We start from the raw sequence: 27516 nt of genomic DNA, 5'->3' as shown, positions 1-27516 counted from the left end.
CGATTTTAAGGCGCTATGCACTTCAGCACTCGGCGGTCCCGTTCAGTGAGCTTGTGTGGCCTACCACTTCGTGGCTGAGCCGTTGTTGCTCCTAGACATTTCCACTTCACAATAACAGCACTTACAGTTGACGGGGGCAGCTCTAGCAGGGCAAATATTTGACATGCTGACTTGTTGGAATGGTGGCATCCTATGATGGTGTCAGGTTAAAAGTCAATGAGCTCTTCAGTAAGACCATTCTACTGCCAATGTTTGTCTATGGAGATTGCATGGCTGTGTGCTCGATTGTATACACCTGTCAGCAGTAGGTATGGCTGAAATAGCCGGATCCACTAATTTGAAGGGGTGTCCACATACTTTTGTATATATAGTGTACATACGTCAAAGGACATATTCTCTCATTCACTTGAGTGCACAAGTAAATGTAAAGTAAAAGGTGGCTTGTATCTTTGTCTAAGATTCTAAGCTTGTCCGTTTCCCTGGTGAGCAGAGCCCGTATGGTTCTGGCTCTGATAACTATGGAGGCATTCAGGGTCCATTTCACGTCCCTGTCATGCTACTGGATCCCACGCTTATCTCTACGCACCATTCTCCTCCGCTCCTCTCTTTCAAGCGCTGCTGTTTATACCATTTTGACTGGTGGCTGTGTGTGTGTGTGTGTGTGTGTGTGTGTGTGTGTGTGTGTGTGTGTGTGTGTGTGTGTGTGTGTGTGTGTGTGTGTGTGTGTGTGTGTGTGTGTGTGTGTGTGTGTGTGTGTGCGTATGTGTGCGTGCGCACGTGTGCGTGTGTGTGAGTGCGTGGATATGAGTGCCTGCCTCGGGGAGGGAGAGAGGGAGCAGCCTACATCTACCTGCCTCTCCAACACTTTTCCAGCCCTATAATGGCCTGCTGTAAGTAATCCACCCAAGGCCCTTAAGGACAGCATCACAATGGGAGAAGGGAACAACATTATGCTGCCTGCTACTCTAGCTATGGATCTGATTTATGCTGTTTTTCGACTGTAACACCAGTGTATACACCCTTGTGTTATATTAGGGAAATTGTGTTTCCATAGCTAGGGCTGACAGTGAGGATTTGTAATGAACAGAATCATCAACCTCTGCATAATAAAAAACAGTTGTTTTGCGGGCAGGTATTAAAGTTCACAGTTAGACATTGCTACATAAATGACAGTTGAAAAGTACCAGTGGCGTGGTTTTGACCCCAAGTGAGAGCAGGTCCATAGCAGCTATGGCCCAGTGAGAGACGGGTGACAGCCCGCGTAGATGGAAATAGAAAAGTCTGAGCCTTTTGGGTAAAACACCGGGTTAAATCCTGTATGGACCTGCACCATTTATGTCCCTGTATTCATATGCTAATCACAGAAGGAGAGTGATGTGGCATGGCTGTCTCTGTGTCTGTTCTACAACACTCTGTTTGCTCTGAGGGAGAAAATGACCAACAGTAATACCACTCTTCCGGAGGGGACTGGCGGGCGGCAGAGAGAGAGCGCTGACAGAACGATGATTTGTGGGTCGACGCAAAGGCATAGTGACACAAATGCAGCTAAGTGTTGCTTCTCTCTGAGAGCAGAATGGCCAGGGAGAATGCCAACCGTGACATTTGCATTTAATAAAAATATATCTGGTTGTAAAGTGCGTCTGAAAGGCGTATCGGAGGAGGTAGGTAGTGATGTTCTGTCAGATTTAGTGTGAAATCCTCATAAAAAAGCCTTCCTGTTGTTTGAACAGCAGGGATGCAGGAACCTTAGAAAAGGTCGGCACAGTAGAGAGAGTCGATGCAAACAGTGCACATTTCTTCATGGGAGATTCAATAAAGAACGCTCTTGACACGTCATAATTCTGTTTTATATATTGCCAGGACAAGCTAACAAGCTTATCCACAACACTTCTCCGAGGCCACCCACTGTGTGGACACAGAGACCTGCACATGCCCGTAAACACACACCTTTACTATTCCCCTGGCCACCACTCTGATGTCCAGTATCTCCCGTACATTAATTCCTAAAGCGGAGTACAGTGTGTCCTATCTCTCTATAGGCTGTGTATTGTTGGAACTTACCAGACACTGGCACTGCTGGCAGTTCTCCACCCAGGACTCTCCACTGCCGTAGGTCAGCAGGCCGTTCTGGTGCAGACACTGGCTGCTGAGGCGAGGGTCACACTCTGGACAGCAGAACAGGTCAGCAGTGGGGTTCTCACAGTCACACACCATCCTCCTGCACATCACCTGGCCAGTCTGCACAGAGGGGTGGGCAGATGCATGGTCTATCAATCGACACACGACTCGAGTACAGTCTCAAAGTACTGTCTTGAGCTCTATAACCCACAAACAGTCTTTGCTAGTTGACCTTGGTTATTGGGTAATTACACACACTCAAAATGACCATTGCTGCCTACTAGCTGACCGTGACCGCTCCAGAACAACAACATGTTTATGCTCTCTGTTCACTCAGCCGTTCAATACTGCTAATTTTGACAGGCAGGTTGTCAATTTTTCCAATCAATTAAAATGACTCGTTTCATTTAAGCTTAATTTCTGCCCTCCTCCTCTGTAATCAAATTAATAATGTGATGCTTGATCATTCAATACCCATACTAATCCTCTATAATCACCTGCTAGCATTGCCAGACATTATCAAAAATGAAACACTAAATGACTACACGTTTCAAGACTGTAGCTGTAGAATCATGAGGGAAAATATAGATATTATTTTGGTTAATTTAAAACCAAGTTTTCCAAACAACTGGTTGATGCATTTACATGTTCAGACCTCTGGGTTAAACATATATCAAACTGAATTGATAACCAATCATCATATTGTTTAACATCAACTAATAGAACACCACTGATCTGACCATTGTTTGTGTTATACCCATCTACCTCTCTGTCTCACCTGACAGGAGCAGACGGAGCACCTATCGTTGTCCAGCACCCAGATCTGCCTGTTGTGTTTGACTTTGTTGTCAAGGATACAGTCTCCAGTGCAGTTCCTCCCGTGGGGGCACCTGCAGTCATAGCCCCCCTCCAAGTTGAAGCACACTGTGTCATTGGCACAGGTGTTCCTCCCCATCTTGCATTCGTTGATATCTGTAGGGAGCAAGAGAGATGACTTCACACATATGCTCAACGCAGTTCAAATTCCGTAGCTTATGCATAAATTCACACATCTTACTGCTTAAAAAAAGACAAATGATTCCAAACTAGAATTGAAAAGCGGTTAAAACGGATCACATGACTCATGATGTGTCTTTGTGCCTTTGACCTGCTCCGTTGTCAAAGAGCGATTGAGAAATCCGCAAATTGTGGATAAATTCTTTGTTTTATTGAAAGTGTATGGCCAAATGACTTACTTTTGGTTTTGAATCAGGAAATGTGTACTTTTCCACCTAAAACTATTGCGATTATTTGATATCATTATATTATGTGGCCGACTGCAACAACAGCGGACATGGGTAACAACTGCGCTCTCGTGGGGCAACTCTGTGAGGTGTATGCCGTTATTTGGAGCTTGATGTAACATGTGAGTTTTATAGGAGGGAGAAAGAGCAGGCGCAAAAGTTAAAAGATGTATCACAGGTAGCCTAAAGAGATCGGTCCCTGGCTGTACTTATGTAATAAATCTAGGAAAGAAGGCACATTTCACTGCTTTCCATTGAATGATACAGACACATGCAGAAGATGGCTACTAGCGATACAAACAGGAAATACGATGTAAACACTCCTACAGCCACCTGTGTGAAGCTAACCATAATAATAAATAAATAATTATATTTTGTTGGATTTAAATAACAACATTCCTACCTCCTACCTTGTTTAGCATTATCTAGTCCAAATATGACATGATTCCACTACTTGTATCCGTTTTAAATAATTTTCAATTGAGGACTTTTATTTTGCAGGCGAACCGCAAATTCCCTTTTGCGGCTAATCCTTATTGTGGCTAGCTTCACACACATCCTCTGAGAAGAGAAAGCATCAAAGCGAGCGTGTGGACGTATGTATAGTCTAATCATTGCATTTTGAGTTGATCTTATTGTGTTGTAGTCTAGGTGTTCTACCAGTTAGCATATGTTGAGGAGCTAGACAGTAATTGTGTCATCTTACAATGTTATGGACAGTAATTCTTACTTTTTAACTCAGCATTGTTGGGAAAGTGCTCCTAAGTTAGCATTTCATGGTAAAGTCTATACCTGAAGTATTCGGCGCATGTGACAAATACAATTTTATTTTATTGTGCCATTTATCCCGAGTGGCGCAGCGGTCTAAGGCACTGCATCTCAGTGCCAGAGGCATCACTACAGTCCCTGGTTCGATTCCAGGCTGTATCACATCTGGTCTTGATACAGCCTTGAGGGCGACGCACAATTGGCCCAGCGTCGTCCGGGTTTGGCCGGGGTAGGTAGTCATTGTAAATAAGAATGTGTTCTTAACTGACTTGCCTAGTTAAATAAAGGTTAAATCAAAAATAAATACGTTGAAGAATAGACAGAATAGGGGCCATGAGTATCCTAACAATATAATTACTTTTAGCCCCATAGCCATAAAAAATGTATTACAGATTATAAGCATATGTTTGTAGGTTGCTGTTTTACTTCGTATAACTCATTTGTAATGCTTGGCTACTGTCTTCGCCTCTCCCCAAAAATAGAATTGGGGAAACTAGTTTCAATATATGGGCTCATTTACGAAATGTTGGATTTTAGGTAAACTTCCCCTTTAATGTGCTCTTCCATTGGCTACACACTGAATCAACGTTGAATCAACGTTGTTTCCATGTCATTTCAATGAAATTATGTTGAATCAACGTGGAATAGACGTTGAATTGACATCTGTGCCCAGTGGGCTGTGTCGATCAGGTAGACTTGACAGGTAAAATTAGGCTATATAGCAGGCAGACAGACAGAGCTGCAGCACTGTTACTGCTGAGGTGCACTGCTAGATTGAGGGTTTTCTTCCATTTTGACAAGCCCTTGACAGGTTGCTTTAGACTAAAGAATGTTTCAGAAAGATTCCATGAGCAGTAAAAAGCAGACAGGGATTTGGAGGAAAATGAACCAGTAATGGTATGTCCAATAACACTATTACCTGCACCAGGCAGCAAAAAAATGGCCAAAAGAAGGCCAAGGAAATCTCTTCAATGGTTAGATATGCTGCTATGATCAATGTTAGAATACACTAGAATAATGGAAACACACAAACTAGTGTGCTAATATACTCTGTGCATGGAATTTCAATAGGCATTATCATGTGACGAGCTGAATGAAGTTTGCCTACAACCACGGAGCTTCTTTTAGTATTGAGAGAAAAGGGGCGGGTCAACTCACCTATGCACGACTCCCCATTGGCCGAGAACAATCCATTGTCGTGGTAGCCATCACGACACTCGCAGTGGTACCAGCCGGGCAGGTTGACACAGATGGCTTTGTCATTACACTCCACGAACCCATCAGAACACTCATCAATGTCTATCAGGAGAGAGAGAGTGAGAGAGAGAGAGAGAGAGAGCGACAGAAAGAGAGAGCGAGACAGAAGAGAGAGCGACATGTATGAACATACCTCAATCTCCAATATTTTTTTTTTATGAATCATGTCAGCAGGAACCGCATACATAACTTAGCTTCATTCTTGCCTGATAGGCTTTTCAACATTCACTGATCCATAATTGATACAAAAGCGTGTCCAGGATTTGATAGGATATGCACGCTGTATCGATCTGGCATGAAAACACAGCGAGAGACGGGTACATTCATCAATAGAAGAAATCCGTTTCTAAACATGGCAATTGTAATGAATCTTACATATTTACTTGATTTTGTTTCATTACAGCACAAGACATATGTCCCCTGAAGAGGGGTGTTAAAAACCCTTGGACGACCTTGGAAGCTTGTGAATCCATTCTTGCTGTAGGTCTCATTGACAGTAAAGAGCACAGGAGCCAGGCCTCAACCTTGACTCTAATTATGCTCTCCACAATACAGCATTCGTCACATGCTCACAAGTCTTGTATCCCACCCTCTATCTCTCCCACTCTTCTCTTTTCTCATCACTAGCCTATTGTAAACCAATTTATTTCAACGAACAACGAAGGAAGCACCAATTTCCTACAAAGGAACGAGGTGTAAATACATTCAACATCTGAATCAACTGCACCGTATGAGAAAATGCCCTACTATTTAAACCCATATTTAATTAGATGAGAGATGCTAGTGAAAACGGGGTGGGGGCTAAATATGAGGACCCAGGTTTTTAGATTGATTAAATGTGTCTGTGTAGGCACTGATGGCTTCTTTATGATTGTGTGCATGTGTGATGCATTATCAGAGTTCCTCATTATGAAAATGGCCCTGCACTGTCAGTGACCTTCCCATTCGATTCCCCCAGACAAAACAGAACCCAGCAGGATCCCCTGGAGAGCACAGCTCAGGCCTCCTCTCCTCATCTTCCCCGCATTCTTTCCTCTCTTCTCTCTCTGGCCTCTCCCTTCTTCTTGTCCTCTTCTCCTCTCTAATCCTTCTCTCCTTTCCACCCCTCTCATCTCTCCTTCTCTCCTTTCCTCCCCTCTCCTTCTCATATTTGAATGTTTTCTTTATTTCACCTTTATTTAACCAGGTAGGTTAAATAAGTAAGTTCTCATTTACAACTGCGACCTGGCCAACATAAACATAAAGCAGTGCCACAAAAACAACAACAACAGAGTTACACATAAACAACCGTACAGTCAATAACACAAAATAAAATACAAATAGAAAAATCTATGTATAGTGTGTGCAAATGTAGAAGAGTAGGGAGGTAGGCAATAAATTGGCCATAGAGGTGAAAATAATTACAATTTAGCATTCATACTGGAGTGATAGATGTGCAGATGATGATTTGCAAGTAGAGATGCTGGGGTGCAAGAGGGTAAGTAATAATATGGGGATGACATAGTCCGGTGTGCCATTTACTGATTGGCTGTGTACAGGTACAGTGATCGGTAAGCTGCCCTGACAGCTGATGCTTAAAGTTAGAGAGGGAGATGTAAGACTTCAGCTGGAAGGAAAGGCGGCCAAAGGAAGTGTTGGCTTCAGGGATGACCAGTGCAATATACCTGCTGGAGCGCATTCTACTGGTGGGTGTTGCTGTGGTGACCAGTGAGCTGAGATAAGGTGGGGCTTTACCTAGCAAAGTCTTATAGATGACCTGGAGCCAGTGGGTTTGGCGACGGATATGTAGTGAAGGCCAGCCAACGAGAGCATACAAGTCGCAGTGGTGGGTAGTATATGGGGCTTTGGTGATAAAACAGATGGCACTGTGATAGACTACATCCAATTTGCTGAGTAGAGTGTTGGGGGCTATTTTGTAAATGACATCGCCGAAGTCAAGCATCGGTAGGATAGTCAGTTTTACGAGGGTATGTTTGGCGGCATGAGTGAAGGAGGCTTTGTTGCGAAATAGGCGATTCTAGATTTAATTTTGGATTGGAGATGCTTAATGTGAGTCTGGAAGGAGAGTTTACAGTTTAACCAGACACCTAGGTATTTGTAGTTGTCCACATATTCTAGGTCAGAACCGTCCAGAGTAATGAAGCTCGTCTGGAGGTTTGTTAGCACAGTGTCCAATGAAGGGCCAGATGTATACAGAATGGTGTCGTCTGCGTAGAGGTGGATCAGAGAATCACCAGCAGCAAGAGCGACATCATTGATATATACAGAGAAAAGAGTCAGCCTGAGAATTGAACCCTGTGGCACCCCCATTGAGACTGCCAGAGATCCGGACAACAGGCCCTCCAATTTGACACACAGAACTCTATCTGAGAAGTAGTTGGTGAACCAGACGAGGCAGTCACTTGAGAAGCAAAAGCTATTGAGTCTGCCGATAAGAATGCGGTGATTGACAGAGTCAAAAGCCTTGGCCAGGTCGATGAAGACGGCTGCACAGTACTGTCTTTTATCGATGGCAGTTATGATATCGTTTAGGACCTTGAGCGTGGCTGAGGTGCACCCATAACCAGCTCGGAAACCAGATTGCATAGTGGAGAAGGTACGGTGGGATTCGAAATGGTCGGGGATCTGTTTATTAACTTGGCTTTCGAAGATTTTATAAAGGCAGGGCAGGATGGATATAGGTCTATAACAGTTTGGGTCTAGAGTGTCTCCCCCTTTGAAGAGGGGGATGACCTCGGCAGCTTTCCAATCTTTTGGGATCTCAGACGATATGAAAGAGAGGTTGAATAGGCTAGTAAAAGGGGTTGCAACAATTTCGGCGGATAATTTTAGAAAGAGAGGGTCCAGATTGTCTTGCCCAGCTGATTTGTAGGGATCCAGATTTTGCATCTCTCCTCTCTCCTTTCCTTTCCTCCCCTCTCATCTCTCCTCTCTCCTTCTCTCCTTTCCTCCCCTATCATCTCTCCTCTCCTCTCATCTTTCCTTTCCTTTCCTCCCCTCTCATCTCTCCCCGTGTCTTCTCCCTCTGCCACAGCAGTAATAGGATTCAGATCTATCGGCTAATGAGCCTTCAACCCTTTAATAGAATTTCTCCAGCAGATTAACCATTGATCAAATGTCGTGGAGATTAGGCCCTTATCTATTTAAGAGATGTGAACGTTTGTCTAAGTCAAACACAGCAGGTTTTCTGTGCTCCTATACATGACATATTTCAACATGGCTTTAAGGGAACTATATGCATTCATGCTGGGACTCAAAAAGGTGGTGAAACGTTACATGTATACAGTCCTACAGCAGGTAGAGATATATAGACATCATGTTTAAGTCTAGGGGATGGTGATGTTCTTCCTTCAGGAAATACGTATTTTGGTCAACTGTGTTTTCTGGATAAAAGCATATCATTTGGTTACACCAAAAGGAATAACTATGCTTGAAATTAAGCATATTCTCTATTCTCTCAGTCATAGTGAAATCTCTCATGCTCTTTGTTGCCAGTGAATGTCAGTTGACAGAGCTTCACACGCTTTGAAATAGAGAAGCGGCATGTGGTCTCGAGCCAAGAAGGGGAAAAAAGCTGAATCTATTTAAAGGCCCAATGCAGCCGTTTTAAATCAATATCAAATCATTTCTCTGTAACAATTAAGTACCTTACTGTAATAGATTTCCATTAAAATGGGCAAAAATAGCTTTTTAGCAAAAAACTATTTCTCAAGCAAGAATTTTGCTAGGACTGGCAGGGAGTGGTCTGAGTGGAGAGGGGGAAACTGAAAACCAGCTGTTATTGGTAGAGAGGTTTGGAACTCTCTTTGTTATTGGCCTATTAACCAATTTACTGCATGGTGATGTCACCATAGAACGCTGAAACGCCCGCCATACAAACCTGCACATTAGAAGGTCCTATGTAGATTGTATTTTCAACCAGCAACTATAAAGGAAATAACACTGCTAAAAAGCAGCTGTTGCCCAATATGATACAAAATACAGGAAAAACTGAATGTTTACTGCACTGGGCCTTTAAATCATAGTTTATCCAATCTGACTGTATGGAATTGTTCACAGAAAGACAGAGCGGTTAGTCACTACTTATAAACTAGAGGCAATGCAGTTCTATATATACACAAATGGAACTATTTTCAGCGTATATTCATTAAAACTGTTCTGTTGTTAAGCTTACATGCCCAGGAGGTTACGTTTCCAATGAAACGTTTCACCCTCTACTTCCTTTATGTGACACAGCTGTTGATCACAATTACAGCAAAGTACTTCTGAGGCCTTTGTCAAATTGACAGTGGCTTTAAATATACCTTCTAAAACGGCAAACGCTTCTTCTTTAACTGCTTCCTGTCACATCTGAATTGAGATGTCATCACAAATGCAAGGCACGTATTCACAGCTACATCTTTCAATTTTCTATTTACCATTAAGAGCAAAAACAACATGGTGGCTGTGTGTGTAAATTGAATGTACACTGAGTATACCAAACATTAGGAACACCTTCCTAATATTGAGTTGCACCCCCCCCCCTTTTGCCCTCAGAACAGCCTCAATTCCTAAAAGGTACCGAAGCGTCCCACAGGGGACCATATTGACTCCAATGCTTCCCGCAGTTGTGTCAAGTTGGCTGGATGTCCTCTGGGTGGTGGACCATTCTTGATACACACAGGAAGTTGTTGAACGTGAAAAACCCAGCAGCATTGCGATACCATACCACGTTCAAAGGCACTTCAATATTTTGTCTTGCCCATTCACCCTCTGAATGGCACACACACAATCCATGTCTCATTTGTCTTGAGGCTTAAAAGTCCTTCTTTAAACTGTCTCCTCCCCTTCATCTACACTGATTGAAGTGGATTGAACAAATGACATACATAAGGGATCATAGCTTTCACCAGGATTAACCTAGTCAGTCTACATACATGTATGTCAGGGAAAGAGTAGGTTTTCTTAATGTTTTGTATACTCACTGTATAAGAAAGCGTGAGGAATTATGACTGTGAATCCCAATAAGCAGCCTGATTCCAGTCTAAAAATCATATTCTATTTCAGCTTGGCCGTGAATTGTATAATATGTTATTTTCAGTGAAAAACAGCAACACATAACAGAGAGCTGAGAGTTCCATCTCTCTCTCCAAGCAGGTCAAGGCCAAACACAGGTCTCCTTTGGCTACTGAGAGAGAGATAGTGGTGGAGACAGAGAAACAGGGGGAGAGATGGGGATAAAGAAAGAGAGAGGAGAGAGAGACAGGGAGAGAAAGAGCGAGAGGGATGAAGAAGCGAGAGAGAGAGAGAGAGAGAGAGAGAGAGAGAGAGAGAGAGAGAGAGAGAGGGGGAATAAAGAAAGAGAGCGGAAGGGAGGTGGAGAGGGCTGATTGGACAGACATGGTTATTTCGCTCGTTATGGTGAGCGACAGGCTGGAAATAAAGGCTCTATTAAAACTGCTCTCCAAGGACACTCAAATAGTGGGTTGACGTCTTCCCTTCCCTCCTTCTGCTTGTCCTCCTTCTCACCCTCCCTCTCCATCTCTCTCTCCCTCTCTTTTTTTCTTTCTTTCTTTCATTCTTTCTTTCTTTCTTTCTTTCTTTCTTTCTTTCTTTCTTTCTTTCTTTCTTTCTTTCTTTCTTTCTTTCTTTCTCTCTCTCTCTCTCTCTCTCTCTCTCTCCTCTCTCTCTATTGCTCTCTTTTCTCACCATCCCTCTCTCTCTCTCTCTATATGTGCAGAGGCAGATACAGAGGTAGAGGCTCTCTCCTCTAGTCTTGACTGACAGCAGTACCTCAGGGCCTGGACAGTCCTCTATAGGATTCTATCACCCAGAGCAGCAGCTGCAGACAGAAGATCTCACATACTGTTCAATATAATTACAATATTCTATTTTTCACAGGGAAATGAAGGATAATCCTGATCTGCTGAACTTGGAGTACATATTATTTGTTACACGTCACTTCCTAATCCCTTTTCAAATATGATTCTGCTGTCGTCTCCTGTATACATGTTTTGGTGTTAAGTGGAATTAAAATTTGGTGTTGACTTGAAAGATTACTGATCCAGGCGAGGTATCGGGAGAATAGAGTGGTGCGTTAAAGTAGTCTGTACGTACATCGCAACAACAGTAACATCCAGTGGAGGCTGGTGGGAGGGGCTATAGGAGGACGGGCTCATTACTCGGTAACAGGAAAAGCATAGCGAAGTGACGTCTATAGATAGATTTCCAGTTCATTATCTGACTGAACACTAACTAGACTTTTTTTTTTAAATGGTGAAATTGATCAACTTGTTTAAAATTCTGGTTCTGCTTGTCTGAGTGCTATGACTGTGTCTGTGCTGAGAAATGATGCTAGGCTTATAGCACTGACAGATCAGCTGCTGCTGCAGAAGACGGTAAGACGCGGTAAGGAGAAAAAATAAAAAGTCACACACTCTGACACAGATTTAGTCTGCTGCTGCCAGTTCATATTTTGGCTGTATATCATATGAAATAGTAGGCTAATTAACACTCGGGGGAACTCATATGACAGGAACTAACTTGCAATAGCCCAAAAATGATTTTGATCGGCTTTTATAACACATAAGCCAATAGCCATCTATTATTAGACATTAAATACAGTGTTACTGCTTTTTTTTCAATTACAAGTCATGTATTACAATGAAACACTGAATTAATGCATAATAATTTCTAAGTAATCCTCTGTTAAAGGTCAATTCGGGGACTGTCTGTGTATTTGAATAGTTTTTATCAATGTTTATTCACTTCTAATTTCTAAATCTCAGTCTCTTTAGCCAGTCTTAGTTTATGAGCTGTAGTAACGAGTGACTCTGTTGTCGGATTACATTGCATAGCCACCGCCACTGGAGGCTGGAAAGTCCCGCCTATTTCATTCGCTGGAACAAGTTGGCACGCCACTGGATGGCCGCCGTTTTGCTCCGGCACAACTATATTGTTTTGTGATTATGTTGTTGTTTATTTTTACTCTATTTTCACAAAATGTATCCGCTATTATTTCTTACAACCGACAACAGCTCTTGAACATCCGATCAGCAGTTACTTACCCCAATAACGGCTTTTACTTCGACTCATCTGCTCTGCTCTCTCTCTCTGTAATACCAACCCAATTTTCGGGCTACCCAAGAGGAAACGGCGGCGTTACAGAGGCAAGCGAGGCGTCATCCTGGTGAGATTAAGGCGAAGTGAAAACCGGCCACCTCTTCCCTCCATTCTACCGGCTGATGTACAATCACTTGATAATAAAATGGATGATCTCCGACCAACGGAGCTCTCGGAACTGCTATATTCTTTGCTTTTCTGAAACATGGCTCTCAGACAAGATACCCCCCACGGCTATCCAACTCAATGGATTCTCCGTTCACCGGGCGGACAGGACAGTGGAGTCGGGGATATCGATGGGGGGAGGGGTTTGCGTCTTCATCAACTCCAACTGGTGTGCTAATTCCAGCGCGGTGGGAGTGTCAACCCACTGTTCACCTATCCTGAAATATCTATGGTCAAAAGCTGACCCTTCTACCTCCCAAAGGAGTTTTCAGCTGTTATCGTGACTAGGGCTGTGGCGGTCACAACATTTAGTCAGCCGGTGATCGTCAAGCAAGTAACTGTCGGTCTCATGGTAATTGACCGTTAATTAGCATGAACACATTTAGCATCTCCTGGCTTCCACACATTTTAAAATGTCGAAAAAATCCATGTAATATAGCCTACACCTTCACAATAAATCCATATTTAGTTTAGACAGCTCTAAAGAAGCATGATATGAAGAAAATGTAGTATATTTCAGAAGAAAAGAATAGCATACTCTGAGTTGTCCTTATGTTAGGTCCCAATGTGGTTATGCCAAATGGCTGTGGGCTACACTAGTTGCAGACAAGATTTGCTTATCCTTTCCGTGGCATTATTTTATATTATTTTATAGTATGAAGAATACAATTGAACAAAGCTGAATAAAATATAAATATTTTCACCAAACGATTTGAGGGAGTGCGCACATGTGGCTATTCTATGTTGAGCGGTTAAAGAAATAGGTACTCCCATATAATTAATTTAGAATTATTAATGTAACTTTAGTTGTTCCATAAATGGTGGGCTATATGTTTTGATGTTTAATACATTATAAGGCTGCATGATGAGACTCCAATGATGATTTTAAAAAAGTTGCTTGAAAGGCATGAGCTCTGCTTTGTTTTTTTTGCACAGGCTGTACACACTCCAATCGTCTCTCATTCACAATTTGACAAGCACTTGATACTGCCTCGACTTTTACAGCAGCATCCCCTTTGTGGTCGTAATGCACCCTAAAAATATCCATGCCTTTTTCAGCCCGGAGTGCTGCGTTGTGCCCTTCTTCCTGAGTGTGCTGCGCAATCCGAAGTGCGACCCACTCACATGGCTCTCATACACATGATCAAGTCTTTCTCACAGGCCACAAGTGAAGACAGACATGTCGGGGACGCAACTGCACGCATCCTAATCCAAGAACTGTCCAAATATACTTTTCGTCAGCCAAAAAGATTTGTCGGCCTAACGAACAGAAAAAGCACTAGCCTATGTCAATCTACTATCCCCGATAGTCCAAAAGACTATTAGACTATTTATTCACATTATAAGCGCAGCAATGCGCACATGGTAGTAGGCTATAAGCGCAAATGCTCCAAATGCTCACCAATAAGTACAGATAGTGGTAGAAATCCTCTCACACAGTCCCTGTTGCCGGACAATTTTCTCATGGCTTCTGGAAGGAAATGCTGTAGGAATGCTCAACTGGTGTCGCTCATACAGCCGACAGAAACTTTCAACCGGTTCTCCCCATTATACAACGAGTCGGAGTCAGAGTCCGACTCTTCTCTGGTCTCTCCTCCACCTGTTACAGGGTCATAGACGCCGATACCTCCCACCATTAGCTCTGACAAATTGAACACCCCATGTCATTGGCGACTCCATTACCCGTAGTATTAGACTTTTTAAAAATCATTCAGCAATCATACACTGTTTACCAGGGGGTAGTGCTACCGACGTGAAGGCTAATCTGAAGATGGTGCTGGCTAAGGCTAAAATTGGGGATATTGTTATCCACGTCGGCACCAACGATGTTAGGATGAAACAGTCAGAGGTCACCAAGCGCAACATAGCTTCAGCGTGTAAATCAGCTAGAAAGATGTGTCTGCATCAAGTAATTGTCTCTGGCCCCCTTACAGTTAGGGTGAGTGATGAGCTCTACAACCAGCGATTGAGTCTCACAACTCAATCGCTGGTTGATCGCTGGTTGAAAACTGTTGTTTTCTTCCCTTCCCAAAAGATAGAATTTGTAGATAATTGGCCCTCTTTCTAGGACTCACCCACAAACAGGACCAAGCCTGGCCTGCTGAGGAGTGACGGACTCCATCCTACCTGGAGGGGTGCTCTAATCTTATCTATGAACATAGACATGGCTCTAACTCCTCTAGATCTACAATGAGATAGGGTGCAGGCCAACCAGCAGGCTGTAAGCCACCCTGCCAGTTTAGTGGAGTCTGCCACTAGCATAATCAGTGTAGTCAGCTCAGCTATCCCCATTGAGACCGTGTCTGTGCCTCGATATAGGTTGGGCAAAACTAAATATGGCAGTGTTCGCATTAGTAATCTCCCTGGAATAGAGACCTCCACCATTCCTGTCATTATTGACAGAGATTGTGATATTTCACATCTCAAAATAGGGCTACTTAATGTTAGATCCCTCACTTCCAAGGCAGTTATAGTCAATGAACTAATCACTGATAATAATCATGATGTGATTGACTTGACTGAAACATGGCTTAAGCCTGATGAATTTACTGTGTTAAATGAGCCCTCTCCTCCTGGTTACACTAGTGACCATATCCCCGTGCATCCCGCAAAGGTGGAGGTGTTCCTAACATTTACGATAGCATATTTCAATTTACAAAAAAATGTCTGTGTTGTCGTCTTTTAAGCTTCTAGTCATGAAATCTATGCAGCCTACTCAATCACTTTTTATAGCTACTGTTTACAGGCCTTCTGGGCCGCATACAGCGTTCCTCACTGAGTTCCCTGAATTCCTATTGTCGTGGAAGGATCAGAATTTGTTGGTAACATTTGTAAGATGTTTAATATTCATCAAATGTGTGTAAGTTACTTCTCATCAGAATGGTATATTTGTATAATACTGTGATGAGGTTGCAGTTATCTGTTCTATGTCAAAACTAAGTTGCATGGGCCACTGAGAGGGGAGAGGTCAAAGTGTCATAATGTGTAAACATATCTTTTACTCCCTACCTTTTTCTTGTGGGGAAAGAAGGGTTGCAGTGTCTGGAATCATTCTATGCTCCCTCTAATGTTGTTTCTATCTTAACCTATAGCCTCATTCTCCTCTCCGTGAGTTTGTCCAGGAGTTTGTATTTAGAGTGGGTTGTATCTAAATGACAATTTGATATATGCCTGTTGATATGGAGGATTTGGTTTATGGTTCTGGGGTTTGGGAAAGGAGACAAAGCTGAACGATGAATTATGTCTATGCTGTCTGACTATGTGTGTCTTTGCTATTAAAGGAACTCAGTTGCATTGTAAGGGGGCTCTCAGAGAATTCACTGGGAGACACTGAATTTATCTGAGAGTCACAGGACTTTGATAGAGCTCATATAATTAAAGATGGACTTTTATAACTAACTCTGACGTGTGTGTGTGGTTTGCTCCCATGATTTGGTAAATAGAGGAAATTTCCACGACACTATCGGACCTTGTAGTCATGGCAGATAATATTCACATTTTTGGTGACTTTAATATTCACATGGAAAAGTCCACAGAACCACTCCAAAAGGCTTTCGGAGCCATCATCGACTGAGTGGGTTTTGTCTAGCATGTCTCAGGAACTACTCACTGCCACAGTCATACTCTGGACCAAGTTTTGTCCTGTGGAATAAATATTGTGGATCTTAATGTTTTTCCTCATAATCCTGGACTATCGGACCACCATTTTATTACATTTGTAATCGCAACAAATAATCTGCTCTGATCCCAACCAAGGATCATCAAAAGCCGTGCTATAAATTCTTGGACAACCCAAAGATTCCTAGATGCCCTTCCAGGCTCCCTCCGCCTACCCAAGGACGTCAGAGTACAAAAATTGGTTAAATACCTAACTGAGGAACTAATTGTAACCTTGCGTAATACCCTAGATGCAGTCGCACCCCTAAAAACAAAAAACATTTGTCATAAGAAACTAGCTCCCTGGTATACAGAAAATACCAGAGCCCTGAAGCAAGCTCCCAGAAAATTGGAATGGAAATGGCGCCACACCAAACTGGAAGTCTTCCGACCAGCTTGGAAAGACAGTACCATGCAGCTTCGAAGAGCCCTCACTGCTGTTCGATCATCCTATTTTTCCAATTTAATTGAGGAGAATAAGAACAATGCTGTTTTGGACTCTCTGTCTACCGCGCCTGCTGTCTCTAACTCTGAATGATCGGCTATGAAAAGCCAACTGACATTTACTCCTGAGGTGCTGACCTGATGCACCCTCTACAACCACTGTGATTATTATTATTATTTGACCCTGCTGGTCATCTATGAACATTTGAACATATTGGCCATGTTCTGTTGTAATCTCTACCCTGCTTCTACATCTGCATTGCTTGCTGTTTGGGGTTTTAGGATGGATTTCTGTATAGCACTTTGTGACATCGGCTGATGTAAAAATGACTTTATAAATACATTTGATTGATTGATTGATATAAACAAGCAAGAAACTTGTTCCTGTTTACAAGCAGAAGCTGAAACAGGAAGTACCCGCGATTCACTCCGTTGAGAAATGGTCACCAGAATCAGAGGGTATGCTACAGGAATGCTTAGCTAGCGCTGATTGAAATATGTTTTTGAGACTCCAACCATGACATTGACGAGCTAACCACCTTCTTGACTGGCTTCATTAGAAAATGCATCGACGACGTTGTACCCATGGTGAGGGTTGGCTGCTTCCCCAATCAAAAGCCCTTGATTAACACTGAGGTTGGCACTGACCTAAAGAGCAGAGCTATTGCACACAAAGCTATCGCAGACCACCCTGATGCTATGGCCGAAGACCGGAATAAGTACAAGAAGGCCCACTATGACCTCTGCAGAGTCATCAAACGAGCTGAAGGACAATATAGGAATAAGGTGGAATCATATTACACTGGCTCTGACTCCCGCCGTATGTGACAGGGGCTACAGTCCATTACGGATTACAAAGGAAGACCCAACCATGATCTGCCCAACAATGCCCCTCTACCAGATGAACTCAATGCATTTTATTCTGCTTTGACAACAACAGCATCGCGCTGGGTGAGGGCCGTCACCGACACAGAGGACTGGGTGACCTCGAATGTCCGAAGCCGATGTGGGTCTTTAATCATGTCAACACCCACAAGGCCGCGGGTCCCGACGGTATTCCAGGGCACGTTCTCAGAGCATGCAGAGAACAGTTGGCAGGCATAATTACGGTCATTTTAAACCTTGTCCCAGTCTGTAATCCCCACATGTTTTAAGATGACCACCATCATCCCTGATCCTAAGAACTCTTAAGGCTTCATGCTCAATGATTACCGCCCTGTACCACTCACTTCTGTAATCATTAAATGCTTCAAGAGGCTGGTTATGGCACACATTAACGTCACCTTCCCAGCCACCCTAGACCCACTCCAATTTGCATACCGCCCCAACAGATCCAGAGATGACCCAATCTCAATTGCTCTCCACACTGCCCTTACCCACCTAGATAAGAGGAATACCTATGTGAGAATGCTGTTCATTGACTAGAGATCAGTGTTCATCACCATTATCCCATCCAAGCTCGTCACCAAGCATAGGACTATGGGTCTGAACACCTCCCTCTGCAACTGGGTCCTGGACTTCCTGATGGGCCGACCCCAGGTGGTGAGGGTAGGCAACATCCCCTCCACCACTCTGACCCTTAACACAGGGGCCCCACAGAGGTGTGTGCTTAGTCCCCTCCTGTACTCCCTGCTACCCCACGACTGTGTGGACAACCACAACTCCAACACCATTATCAAGTTCGCTGACGACACAATGGTGGTAGGCCTGATCACTGGCGACGATGAGTCAGCCTACAGGGAGGGGGTCAGTGACCTGGTAGTGTGGTGCCGGAGCAACAACCTCTCAACGTCAGTAAGACCAAGGAGCTGATTGTGGACTACATTACTGCTTGGTAGGGCAATAGCAATGCCCTCGATCGCATGGCACTACAGATGGTTGTGTGGACAGCCCAGTACATCACTTGGGCCAAGCTCCCTGCCATCCAGGATCTCTATATCAGGCGGTGTGAAAAGAAGGCCTGGAAAATCGTCAAAGACCCCAACCACCCAAGCCATAGACTATTTTCTCTGCTGCTTCACACTAAGAGGTACCGGTGCATCAAGTCTGACACCAACAGGCTCTTGAACAGCTTCTATCCCCAAGCAATACGACTGATAAATAGCTAATTAAAGAGCTACACAGACCAAGTTTACCTTGTATCTTTACTGACCTTTTATTCCAATATTTGCACTGTCTCTATGCCCACTCACAGGGCCCTACACACACACACACACACACACACACACACACACACACACACACACACACACACACACACACACACACACACACACACACACACACACACACACACACACACACACACACACACACACACACACACACACACACACACACACACACACACACACACACACACTCTATCATTTGCTCACTCACACATAATATGCACATACATTTACACTGACTCTATACACCCACTCACATGCAAGCTGCTGCTACTCTGTATATCTTATATCCTGTTGCCCAGTCCTCTGAAACCTGTACATATCTACCTCCCTCACTCCAGTATCCCTGCACATGTAAGTACGCTATTGGAACTGACTTTTTAAATATTTCCTGTATATATAATGCTTACATATTTATTTTATTGCGTATTTCATATTTCTTATTTTTCTAGTAATATATTGTTATTGATTATTGCATTGTTGGGTTTTGAGCTTGCTAGAAAGGTATTTCACTATACTTGTGATATTTAAGCTTGAAATTTGAAAGGCATCACTTCTTGACAGAAGGACTTGCATACTGTCAAATGAAGCACAACGCTGGAAATCAATCCATCAGTCTATATGTAATATAGGGGGTGCAACTAAATATTACACATGTGTTCCTAATGTTTTATACACTCAGTATATATTTGCAATATAAGTAGTTAGGCTTTCATAAGGTATTATGAGCCAAGGGTAATCTATTAGGCATTTATTCTGTATCTAATAAATGTGTTTATTCATTCACAACTAGGATGCTGCTGGGGCCAGCACAAGCAGTGTGGTCCCCTGGTCTTCTGGTACCAGTGCTGTGGGAAAGGATGCTAGTCTTAGCAGAGACAGATCAGAGGTGAGTGTGGTAGAGGTAGGAAGAAAACAGAGAGACATGTGTACGTCCAGTTCCTTAATATGTTGGCAGACAGACAGACAGACAGACAGACAGACAGACAGACAGACAGACAGACAGACAGACAGACAGACAGACAGACAGACAGACAGACAGACAGACAGACAGACAGACAACAGAGGAGAGGAGAACAATAGGAAGCACAGACAGAAGACCGAGTAAAAGAATGAGAATGGAACCAGGGACCTTGTCTTTCAGTACAGTACAGAGATGCAGTACAGATGTTTCACAGTGTGAGTACATCCTAATGTCAGCTCAGAAACAGAACAGAACCTGATATCTAAAGGCGTACAGTATAAGACAGTACAGTAAAGTGCAGCTGTGCTTTCCACAGTGCGAGTTGGTAAAAGCTATCAGCTCGAAGCCAAAAACGTACAGTACAGTGATGCTTTCCACAGTACAGTGTTCACAGTATTTGTGTTCTCCCCAGCTCTCCCCCTGTGAGATATGTCATTTAGCCAGCAGCAGCAGCAGGTTGTGCTTAGCTAAACGACAACTCATCAGGCCATTAGTAGGCAGCCTAATTAAAGACGTGCTAATTAACCGTGATGGAGTACTCTTTCATAAGGCTCTAAATAAATAATGAATACAAACAACCCTTTTGAGATCAACTAGAGTGGCACCCCTGAGTCACATGGATACTCATGGGGAGGGAGGGAGGGAGGGAGGGAGGGAGGGAGGGAGGGAGGGAGGGAGGGAGGGAGGGAGGGAGGGAGGGAGGGAGGGAGGGAGGGAGGGGAGTGAGAGCTTCATGGGGGCTATTATAGGGATAGTTCACCCAAATTACAAAATAAAACTTTGCTTTCCTTACCCTGTAAGAAGTCTATGGACAAGGTATGAAAGCAATCCATGCTTTGGTTTATTTTCCTTAGCACTGTTTCCCCATGCAAACAATTGCTTATACGGTAAGGAAACCAATATGTCATTTCGATGAACTATGCCTTTAAGGGAGGAAAAGCAATCACTGCCATATTGTTCCAACACTCACTCCCTTCTTCAGGAAACAGTGACGTGACTAGAAGAGACTACCCAGCAAACCAAAATTGGTACTGTGAAGGTTCCCAGAACATCGCGGCAAATGTTCTCATAACACAAAAACTGTCCATTGATGATGGTAGAATGTTTGTACAAAACCATTCACCTGATGTTGGAAGAACGTCCCTAGATGTGTTGTGTTGTGTAGAGGTTCATGGAATGTTGACGGTTGAACTAAATTTGACAACCAATTTTAAATGAAATTAAACATTAATTTTGTTTGGCATATTTTATCATCTCAACCAATGCCATTTAGTAAAATGATCATGTGGTTTCCATTATCAGACTCCAATGTTTTTTAAACACGCATTCAAAGATGGTTGAAGCAAGGAGCAAAACCACACCTCTACCACTTTTGTACTAACTGTGTATAAAATGGGATATGACAACAATGTACAAATGTTGTTGACCTTTCAAACATCCTTTCAGAATGATTAAATGACTAATATGTTGTTGTTTTACAATTTCAGGAACTCTTGCTCTACCAGTCAGTTGAGATGCCCATTAAAGAAATCAAATCAAACATGTACTTGTCACATGCTTCGTAAACAACAGGTGACATGCTTACTTACGGTCCCTTCCCAACAATGCAGAGATAATTAAAAAAAATATATATATACAAATTATAAGCTTAGGAAAAAATTCACAATGAGTAACAATAACTTGGCTATATACATGGCGTACCAGTACCGAGTCCATGTGCAAGGGTACGAGGTATTTGAGGTAGATGATTGCATATAGGTAGGGAAAAAGTGACTAGATAACAGGATAGATAATAAACAGTAACAGTAGCATATGTGATGAGTCAAAATAGTTAGTGCAAAAATGAATGATATTAAGTCAAAGCTAAAGATTGCAGTCTCAAACCCACATATTCTGTAGAAACAAGTGAAATGGAGGCTCAGACATACTTTACTAAAAGAAAGGAGTGTAAAAAAAACATATAATTCCTACTTTGAGACACTTGATATGGCCCCCTTTGTTTATCATGATAAGTGTTCCTAGATCAGCACTCATTAACTTGTAAACTACCCTGTAAATATGGGCCCAAAAGTACACAGCATATAAAGAGGATGGGCGAAGTCATGGTGAATAACCCAGTTATCAGTATTTCCCTCGGTTAGTTATGTCTAAGAAGGCTAAAAAGGAAGCATGGAACTCCTGACTGATCATACGGCCATATACAGGAAAAAGGATTAAAGAGGGGTTCCATGGTGGCCCAGAGGATAAAAGACCTGGCTTGGGAACCTAGCACTGCACTTTGTGCACCCTGATACAAACATTATCTGAATGTCAGCACAACTGGACAGTTTTTGCGTTTTGGGAACATATCTTTTGGGATGTCCCCAACAAAGTTCCCACCAGACTGTTACCCCAACCTAATGAAACATTCTGGGAACCTTTAAAGAACTGAGGAAATGTGTTCTAGAAACGTTCTTTCAACATCAGGCAAATGTTTTATACAAACATGGAGAATGTTCTGTGGTGGTTGTTACAGATGTTGTGCACAACATTTTAGTGAATGTTAGAACACTCCAAGGATATTTCATCTAAAATGGGTAGACCCCTTCATGTCTGTCTGTCTGTCTGTCTGTCTGTCTGTCTGTCTGTCTGTCTGTCTGTCTGTCTGTCTGTCTGTCTGTCTGTCTGTCTGTCTGTCTGTGTGTCTGTCTGTCTGTCCTCCATGCTAATGAGGTCTGCAGTAACACATTGTTGGTCGAATTGTCTGCATACATCCACCCACCCACTCCTCTTCCTCCTGGTCGATGTGGGCCCTGGGCTCCGGCTATTTTCTCACCGTGTTCAAAGAGGGTTCTGGTCTGGTACAGAGCTGTACTTTATCCTCTCTTCTCTTTCTTTAGCCATGTAACAAATTGTGTCTGTCAATAAAGGATTTCCTTTATTAAAAGGGGTTGGTTGCAGGACACGGACAAGAGCAAGGCTACACAGCCCTAATATGAGAAATGACATTGAGACAAATAACTTGCAACCTTTCTTAATTGAAATGTAGACAGGATAATGCCAAGCTCTTATAACCAGATACAGTACATTATATCCTCTTATGGTCAATAGTACATCTAGATACTGTGGATCACTGTGGAAAACACAGAGTCTGCAAAAGACCTGAGACTGGGACGGAGATTTGTCTTCCAACAAGACAATGATCCAAAACATAAAGCAAAATCTACAATGGAATGGTTCAAAAATAAACATATCCAGGTGTTAGAATGGCCAAGTCAAAGTCCAGACCTGAATCCAATCGAGAATCTGTGGAAAGAACTGAAAAATGCTGTTCACAAATGCTCTCCATCCAACCTCACTGAGCTCGAGCTGTTTTGCAAGGAGGAATGGGAAAAAATGTCAGTCTCTCGATGTGCAAAACTGATAGAGACATACCCCAAGCGACTTACAGCTGTAATCACAGCCAAAGGTGGCGCTACAAAGTATTAACTTAAAGGGGGCTGAATAATTTTGCACGCCCAATTCTTCAGTTTTTGATATGTTAAAAATGTTTGAAATATCCAATAAATGTCGTTCCACTTCATGATTGTGTCCCACTTGTTGTTGATTCTTCACAAAAAATACAGTTTTATATCTTTATGTTTGAAGCCTGAAATGTGGCAAAAGGTCGCAAAGTTCAAGGGGGCCGAATACTTTCGCAAGGCACTGTATGACATTATATTTTAGCCTGAGTATGAAAGTACTGTAATAGTCTGAAAAACTAGCCTTGAATAGTTAAAAGCTTTTCAAAGCTACCTACCAAGTTGTTCTCCACATAATTAACATCTAAAATAAGTCCTTATTTCTGCATCCTTGAAGCACATTCTTAAGAGTAGCCCGACTACTTTTTTTTGTGTGAAGATGAGTCACAAACAGTAGGAATGAGACAAGTACCAAGACCACTCGTCTTCTGGCTGCTTTCATTGTCTTATTGTATCCACAGAAAACTGCAGACAAGGGCAACAACGGGTTGCCATTAGCGACTGAAGGCACAGTTGGCAATCTGAGAAGAGAACAAAACAACAATAAAGCCTAACAAGCTTGGAATTACTTTTAACAGAAATGAAAGGAGAATAAAATGAGCTGAAAACAAAATAAAGATTCATCACAATGGAACACCTCAGCAAGTTAGCACATCAATTAAAATGGGCATATTTTATAGGAATAGGTCATGCCTTTAATTAAATAGCAGAATACAAATCATTCAGTTGACAGTGATACAGGTTACAGACAATGGCGATATTGTCTATATAAATGCAGCTGCCACAGTATTGAAGCCATTGGATTCGGTTTATCATACTACCCTACACTAACAACGCCAACAGTGAAACTGAGAAACGTGACTTTAAAGTTATTTTGAATAGCCAGACAAATATGTTGTAGGTAGACAAGTGATAATGCACTGATGTATAATCTTATTATTAAGTAATTTATGCATCAACCATGACCACTGACTTTTATATATATATGTGTATGCCATTTAGCAGACGCTTTTATCCAAAGCGACTTACAGTCATGTGTGCATACATTCTACGTATGGGTGGTCCCGGGAATCGAACCCACTACCCTGGCGTTACAAGCGCCATGACTTGACGGCCACACTGTAAAACTTTACCTTGTAAATGTACAGCATTGTACAAGAAGCTACGCTAAATACTGTAATTTTGCATTACAGCAGGGATGCTGTAAAATGTTTTACAGTAAGAAAAATAGTGCTGTATTATACAATACTGCATTATACTGTAAATGAGGCTACTGTAATCATTACAGCAACACAGCTGTATTATATAATGTATATAATGTTATACTGGCAACTCTGCTGCCAGTATAATGCTGGTCGATCTTCAAGGCATTCCTAGTCGATCACCAAATATTTCTGTAGAAAAGCCAACAAACAATAAAGGTTTGCGCTACTTTAAAAAAAAATCGCGTTGAGCTGTTGCCAGTAGGTGCACTTGATTCAAAAGTCCCGGGCGCCGAGCAATCAAAGTGTTCCCATGAGACATACTCCACCTACCTGGCGGACCGGCAAATCTGTGACTAAATCGAGTGCATCTACTGCGCTGCCCAATCGGATAGCTCAAATCCCCGTGGCTACAGAGCTTCCATGACCCTGGCAACAACAGGCTACTAGCTTACGTAAGATTTAATAACTTTTAAAACCATGACTACAGATAGACTGTCAACGAATACAGCAAAGATCTGCTGTTTTTATGAATGAGTTCATGTTTAAGTTTATATGCAGCACTGTCACTGTTTTTATTCAACACTATTACAAAACGCGCTTCTCCGTACTTCCGCTCGGGCTGCAGCTGCAATGAGTGAGTAGCAAATTATCGATAGCCCTGCGTTTTATTGTTATTAGCAGCTCGTCGTGTAGATTTTAATATTAGGAATATTTAACTTTCTCTGGTCATAGGAACAACATGAATTTGTGCATGAGGCAGATGCGGTGCGACTCGAGTTGCGCCATCAGGTGGAGACGGTGTCCCCTCTCTGGTCAGTCTCACCGGAGGAAAGGAAGGAGAGAGCAGGGACCATGAGAGGCGGTTGGGAAAAATAGTTTTGAACGGTCATCCAACTCTGAATTCCAAGTCGGAAACTCAGGCATCTTTCTAGAGCTCTGACTTTTCGACCTGAACATCACTGACATTGTGATTTGACCTCGTTGACCATCCGATGCAGGTACCATCAGTCCAGTAAAATAAAATAAAATAATTATTTCAATTCATGCTCCACAGTGCCTCACAAGTGCTAAACCAACTGATCTATTTTGTTATCAAAGCTCGAGTTTTGAAATATAATATGGTCTGATTAACAATATTGGCAGGCAAATCATATAGCCAATATGCTGTGATAATGTATTAGGCTTACTGCCCAAACCTCATTCCTACAAAACTGTTTGTGTGAGGTTAATGTAAAAAAAATATATATATGAGCAGTAGATTTTAGCTTGCTTTTTGACTGCGAAAGTGGTGACCACTGGTATAGCATGTTACTGTAATCAGTTTTGCTGTACCAATAATGTAATCTTTATACGGTAATTGTAATGAATAAATTACATTTACTGAGGAGAGACTGGGTTTGTATTACCACAATTGCATGGGATTGGTGCAAGCAGGTTGGCACCAACATAAAGTATCTTAATAGTGTGTTGGGCCACCAAAAGCCAGAACAGCTTCAATGCATCGTGGCATAGATTCTACAAGTGTCTGGGACTCTATTGGAGGGATGCGACACCATTCTTCCACAAGAAATTCCATAATTTGGTGTTTTGTTGATGGTGGTGTTCAATTGGGTTGATGCTCATCAAATCCATTTATTGACCACTCGTGCTCTGTGGATGGGTGCATTGTCCTTCTATGGGGGCATAGCCAAAGTGGCCAAAATAATAGCCTGCCTAAGCATTTTTATTCATGACCCTAAGCATGATGGGATGTTAAATATTTAATTAACTCAGGAACCTCAACTTTGTGGAAGCACCTGCTTTCAGTATACCTCATTTACTCAATTCTTTAAATTATTTTGGCAGTTACATACAGCACCAGTCAAAAGTTTGGACACACCTACTCATTCAAGGGGTTTTCTTTATTTTTACTGTTTTCTACATTGTAGAATAATAGCGAAGACATCAAAACTATGAAGTAACACATATGGAATCATGTAGTAACAAAGTAAAAAAGTGTTCGACAAATCAAAATATATTTGAGATTCTTCAAAGTAGCCACCCTTTGCCTTAATGACAGCTTTGCACACTCTTGGCATTCTCTCAACCAGCTTCACATGGAATGCTTTTCCAACAGTCTTGAAGGAGTTCCCACATATGCTGAGCACTTGTTGGGTGCTTTCCCTTCACTCTGCGGTCCGACTCATCCCAAACAATCTCAATTTGGTTGAGGTCGGGTATTTGATATTTGTGGAGGCCAGGTCTTCTGATGCAGCACTCCATCACTCTCCTTCTTGGTCAAATAGCCCTTACACAGCCTGGAGGTGTGTTTTGGGTCATTGGCTTGTTGAAAAACAAATAATAATCCCACTAAGTGCAAACCAGATGCAGAATGCTGTGGTAGCCATGTTGGTTAAGCGTGCCTTGAAAATGTAATGGCGCCGGAGGAGATGGCTGGGCTCTTAACCAATTGTGATCTTGTGTGTGTTATTTTTCTCACTTTATTTGTAACTTATTTTTACCGAAAAGAGCTTCTGGATATCAGGACAGCGATTACTCCCTTCGTACTGGATGAAGATTTTTTCTTTACCTCTCTCAGGTATGTGGGATGCTAGCGTCAAATTCAAATACAGAAATACTCATTATAAAAATTCAGAAAACAAAAACAAAATATTTGACATAGGTTTAAATATGAACTTCTTGTGAATCCAACCACGGTGTGGCTACTTTGAAGAATCTCAAATATATAAAATATATTTAGATTTGTTTAACACTTTTGGTTACTACATGATTCCATATGTGTTATTTCATAGGTTTGATGTCTTCACAATTATTCTACAATGTAGAAATAAAGAAAATCCCTTGAATGAGTATGTGTGTCCAAACTTTTGACTGGTACTGTAT

General features: G+C 42.3%; 1 protein-coding gene across 1 annotated transcript in view; it reads right to left on the bottom strand.

Moving 5' to 3' along the window:
• Positions 1 to 27516, bottom strand: part of LOC118396540 (protein kinase C-binding protein NELL2-like) — a 97160-nt gene that overhangs the window by 5063 nt on the left and 64581 nt on the right. Inside the window, exons 16-18 of the mRNA XM_052465635.1 lie at positions 5328 to 5468; positions 2897 to 3090; positions 2062 to 2238 (exon numbers count right to left, since the gene is read on the bottom strand). Coding sequence (XP_052321595.1) covers positions 2062 to 2238; positions 2897 to 3090; positions 5328 to 5468 — 512 coding nt within the window. The remainder of the gene's footprint in view (positions 1 to 2061; positions 2239 to 2896; positions 3091 to 5327; positions 5469 to 27516) is intronic.

Source organism: Oncorhynchus keta, chromosome 17, assembly GCF_023373465.1.
Source record: "Oncorhynchus keta strain PuntledgeMale-10-30-2019 chromosome 17, Oket_V2, whole genome shotgun sequence".
NCBI lineage: Eukaryota > Metazoa > Chordata > Actinopteri > Salmoniformes > Salmonidae > Oncorhynchus > Oncorhynchus keta.
Note: the sequence above shows the minus strand (reverse complement) of the source record. Positions and strands in the feature narration are given on the sequence as shown.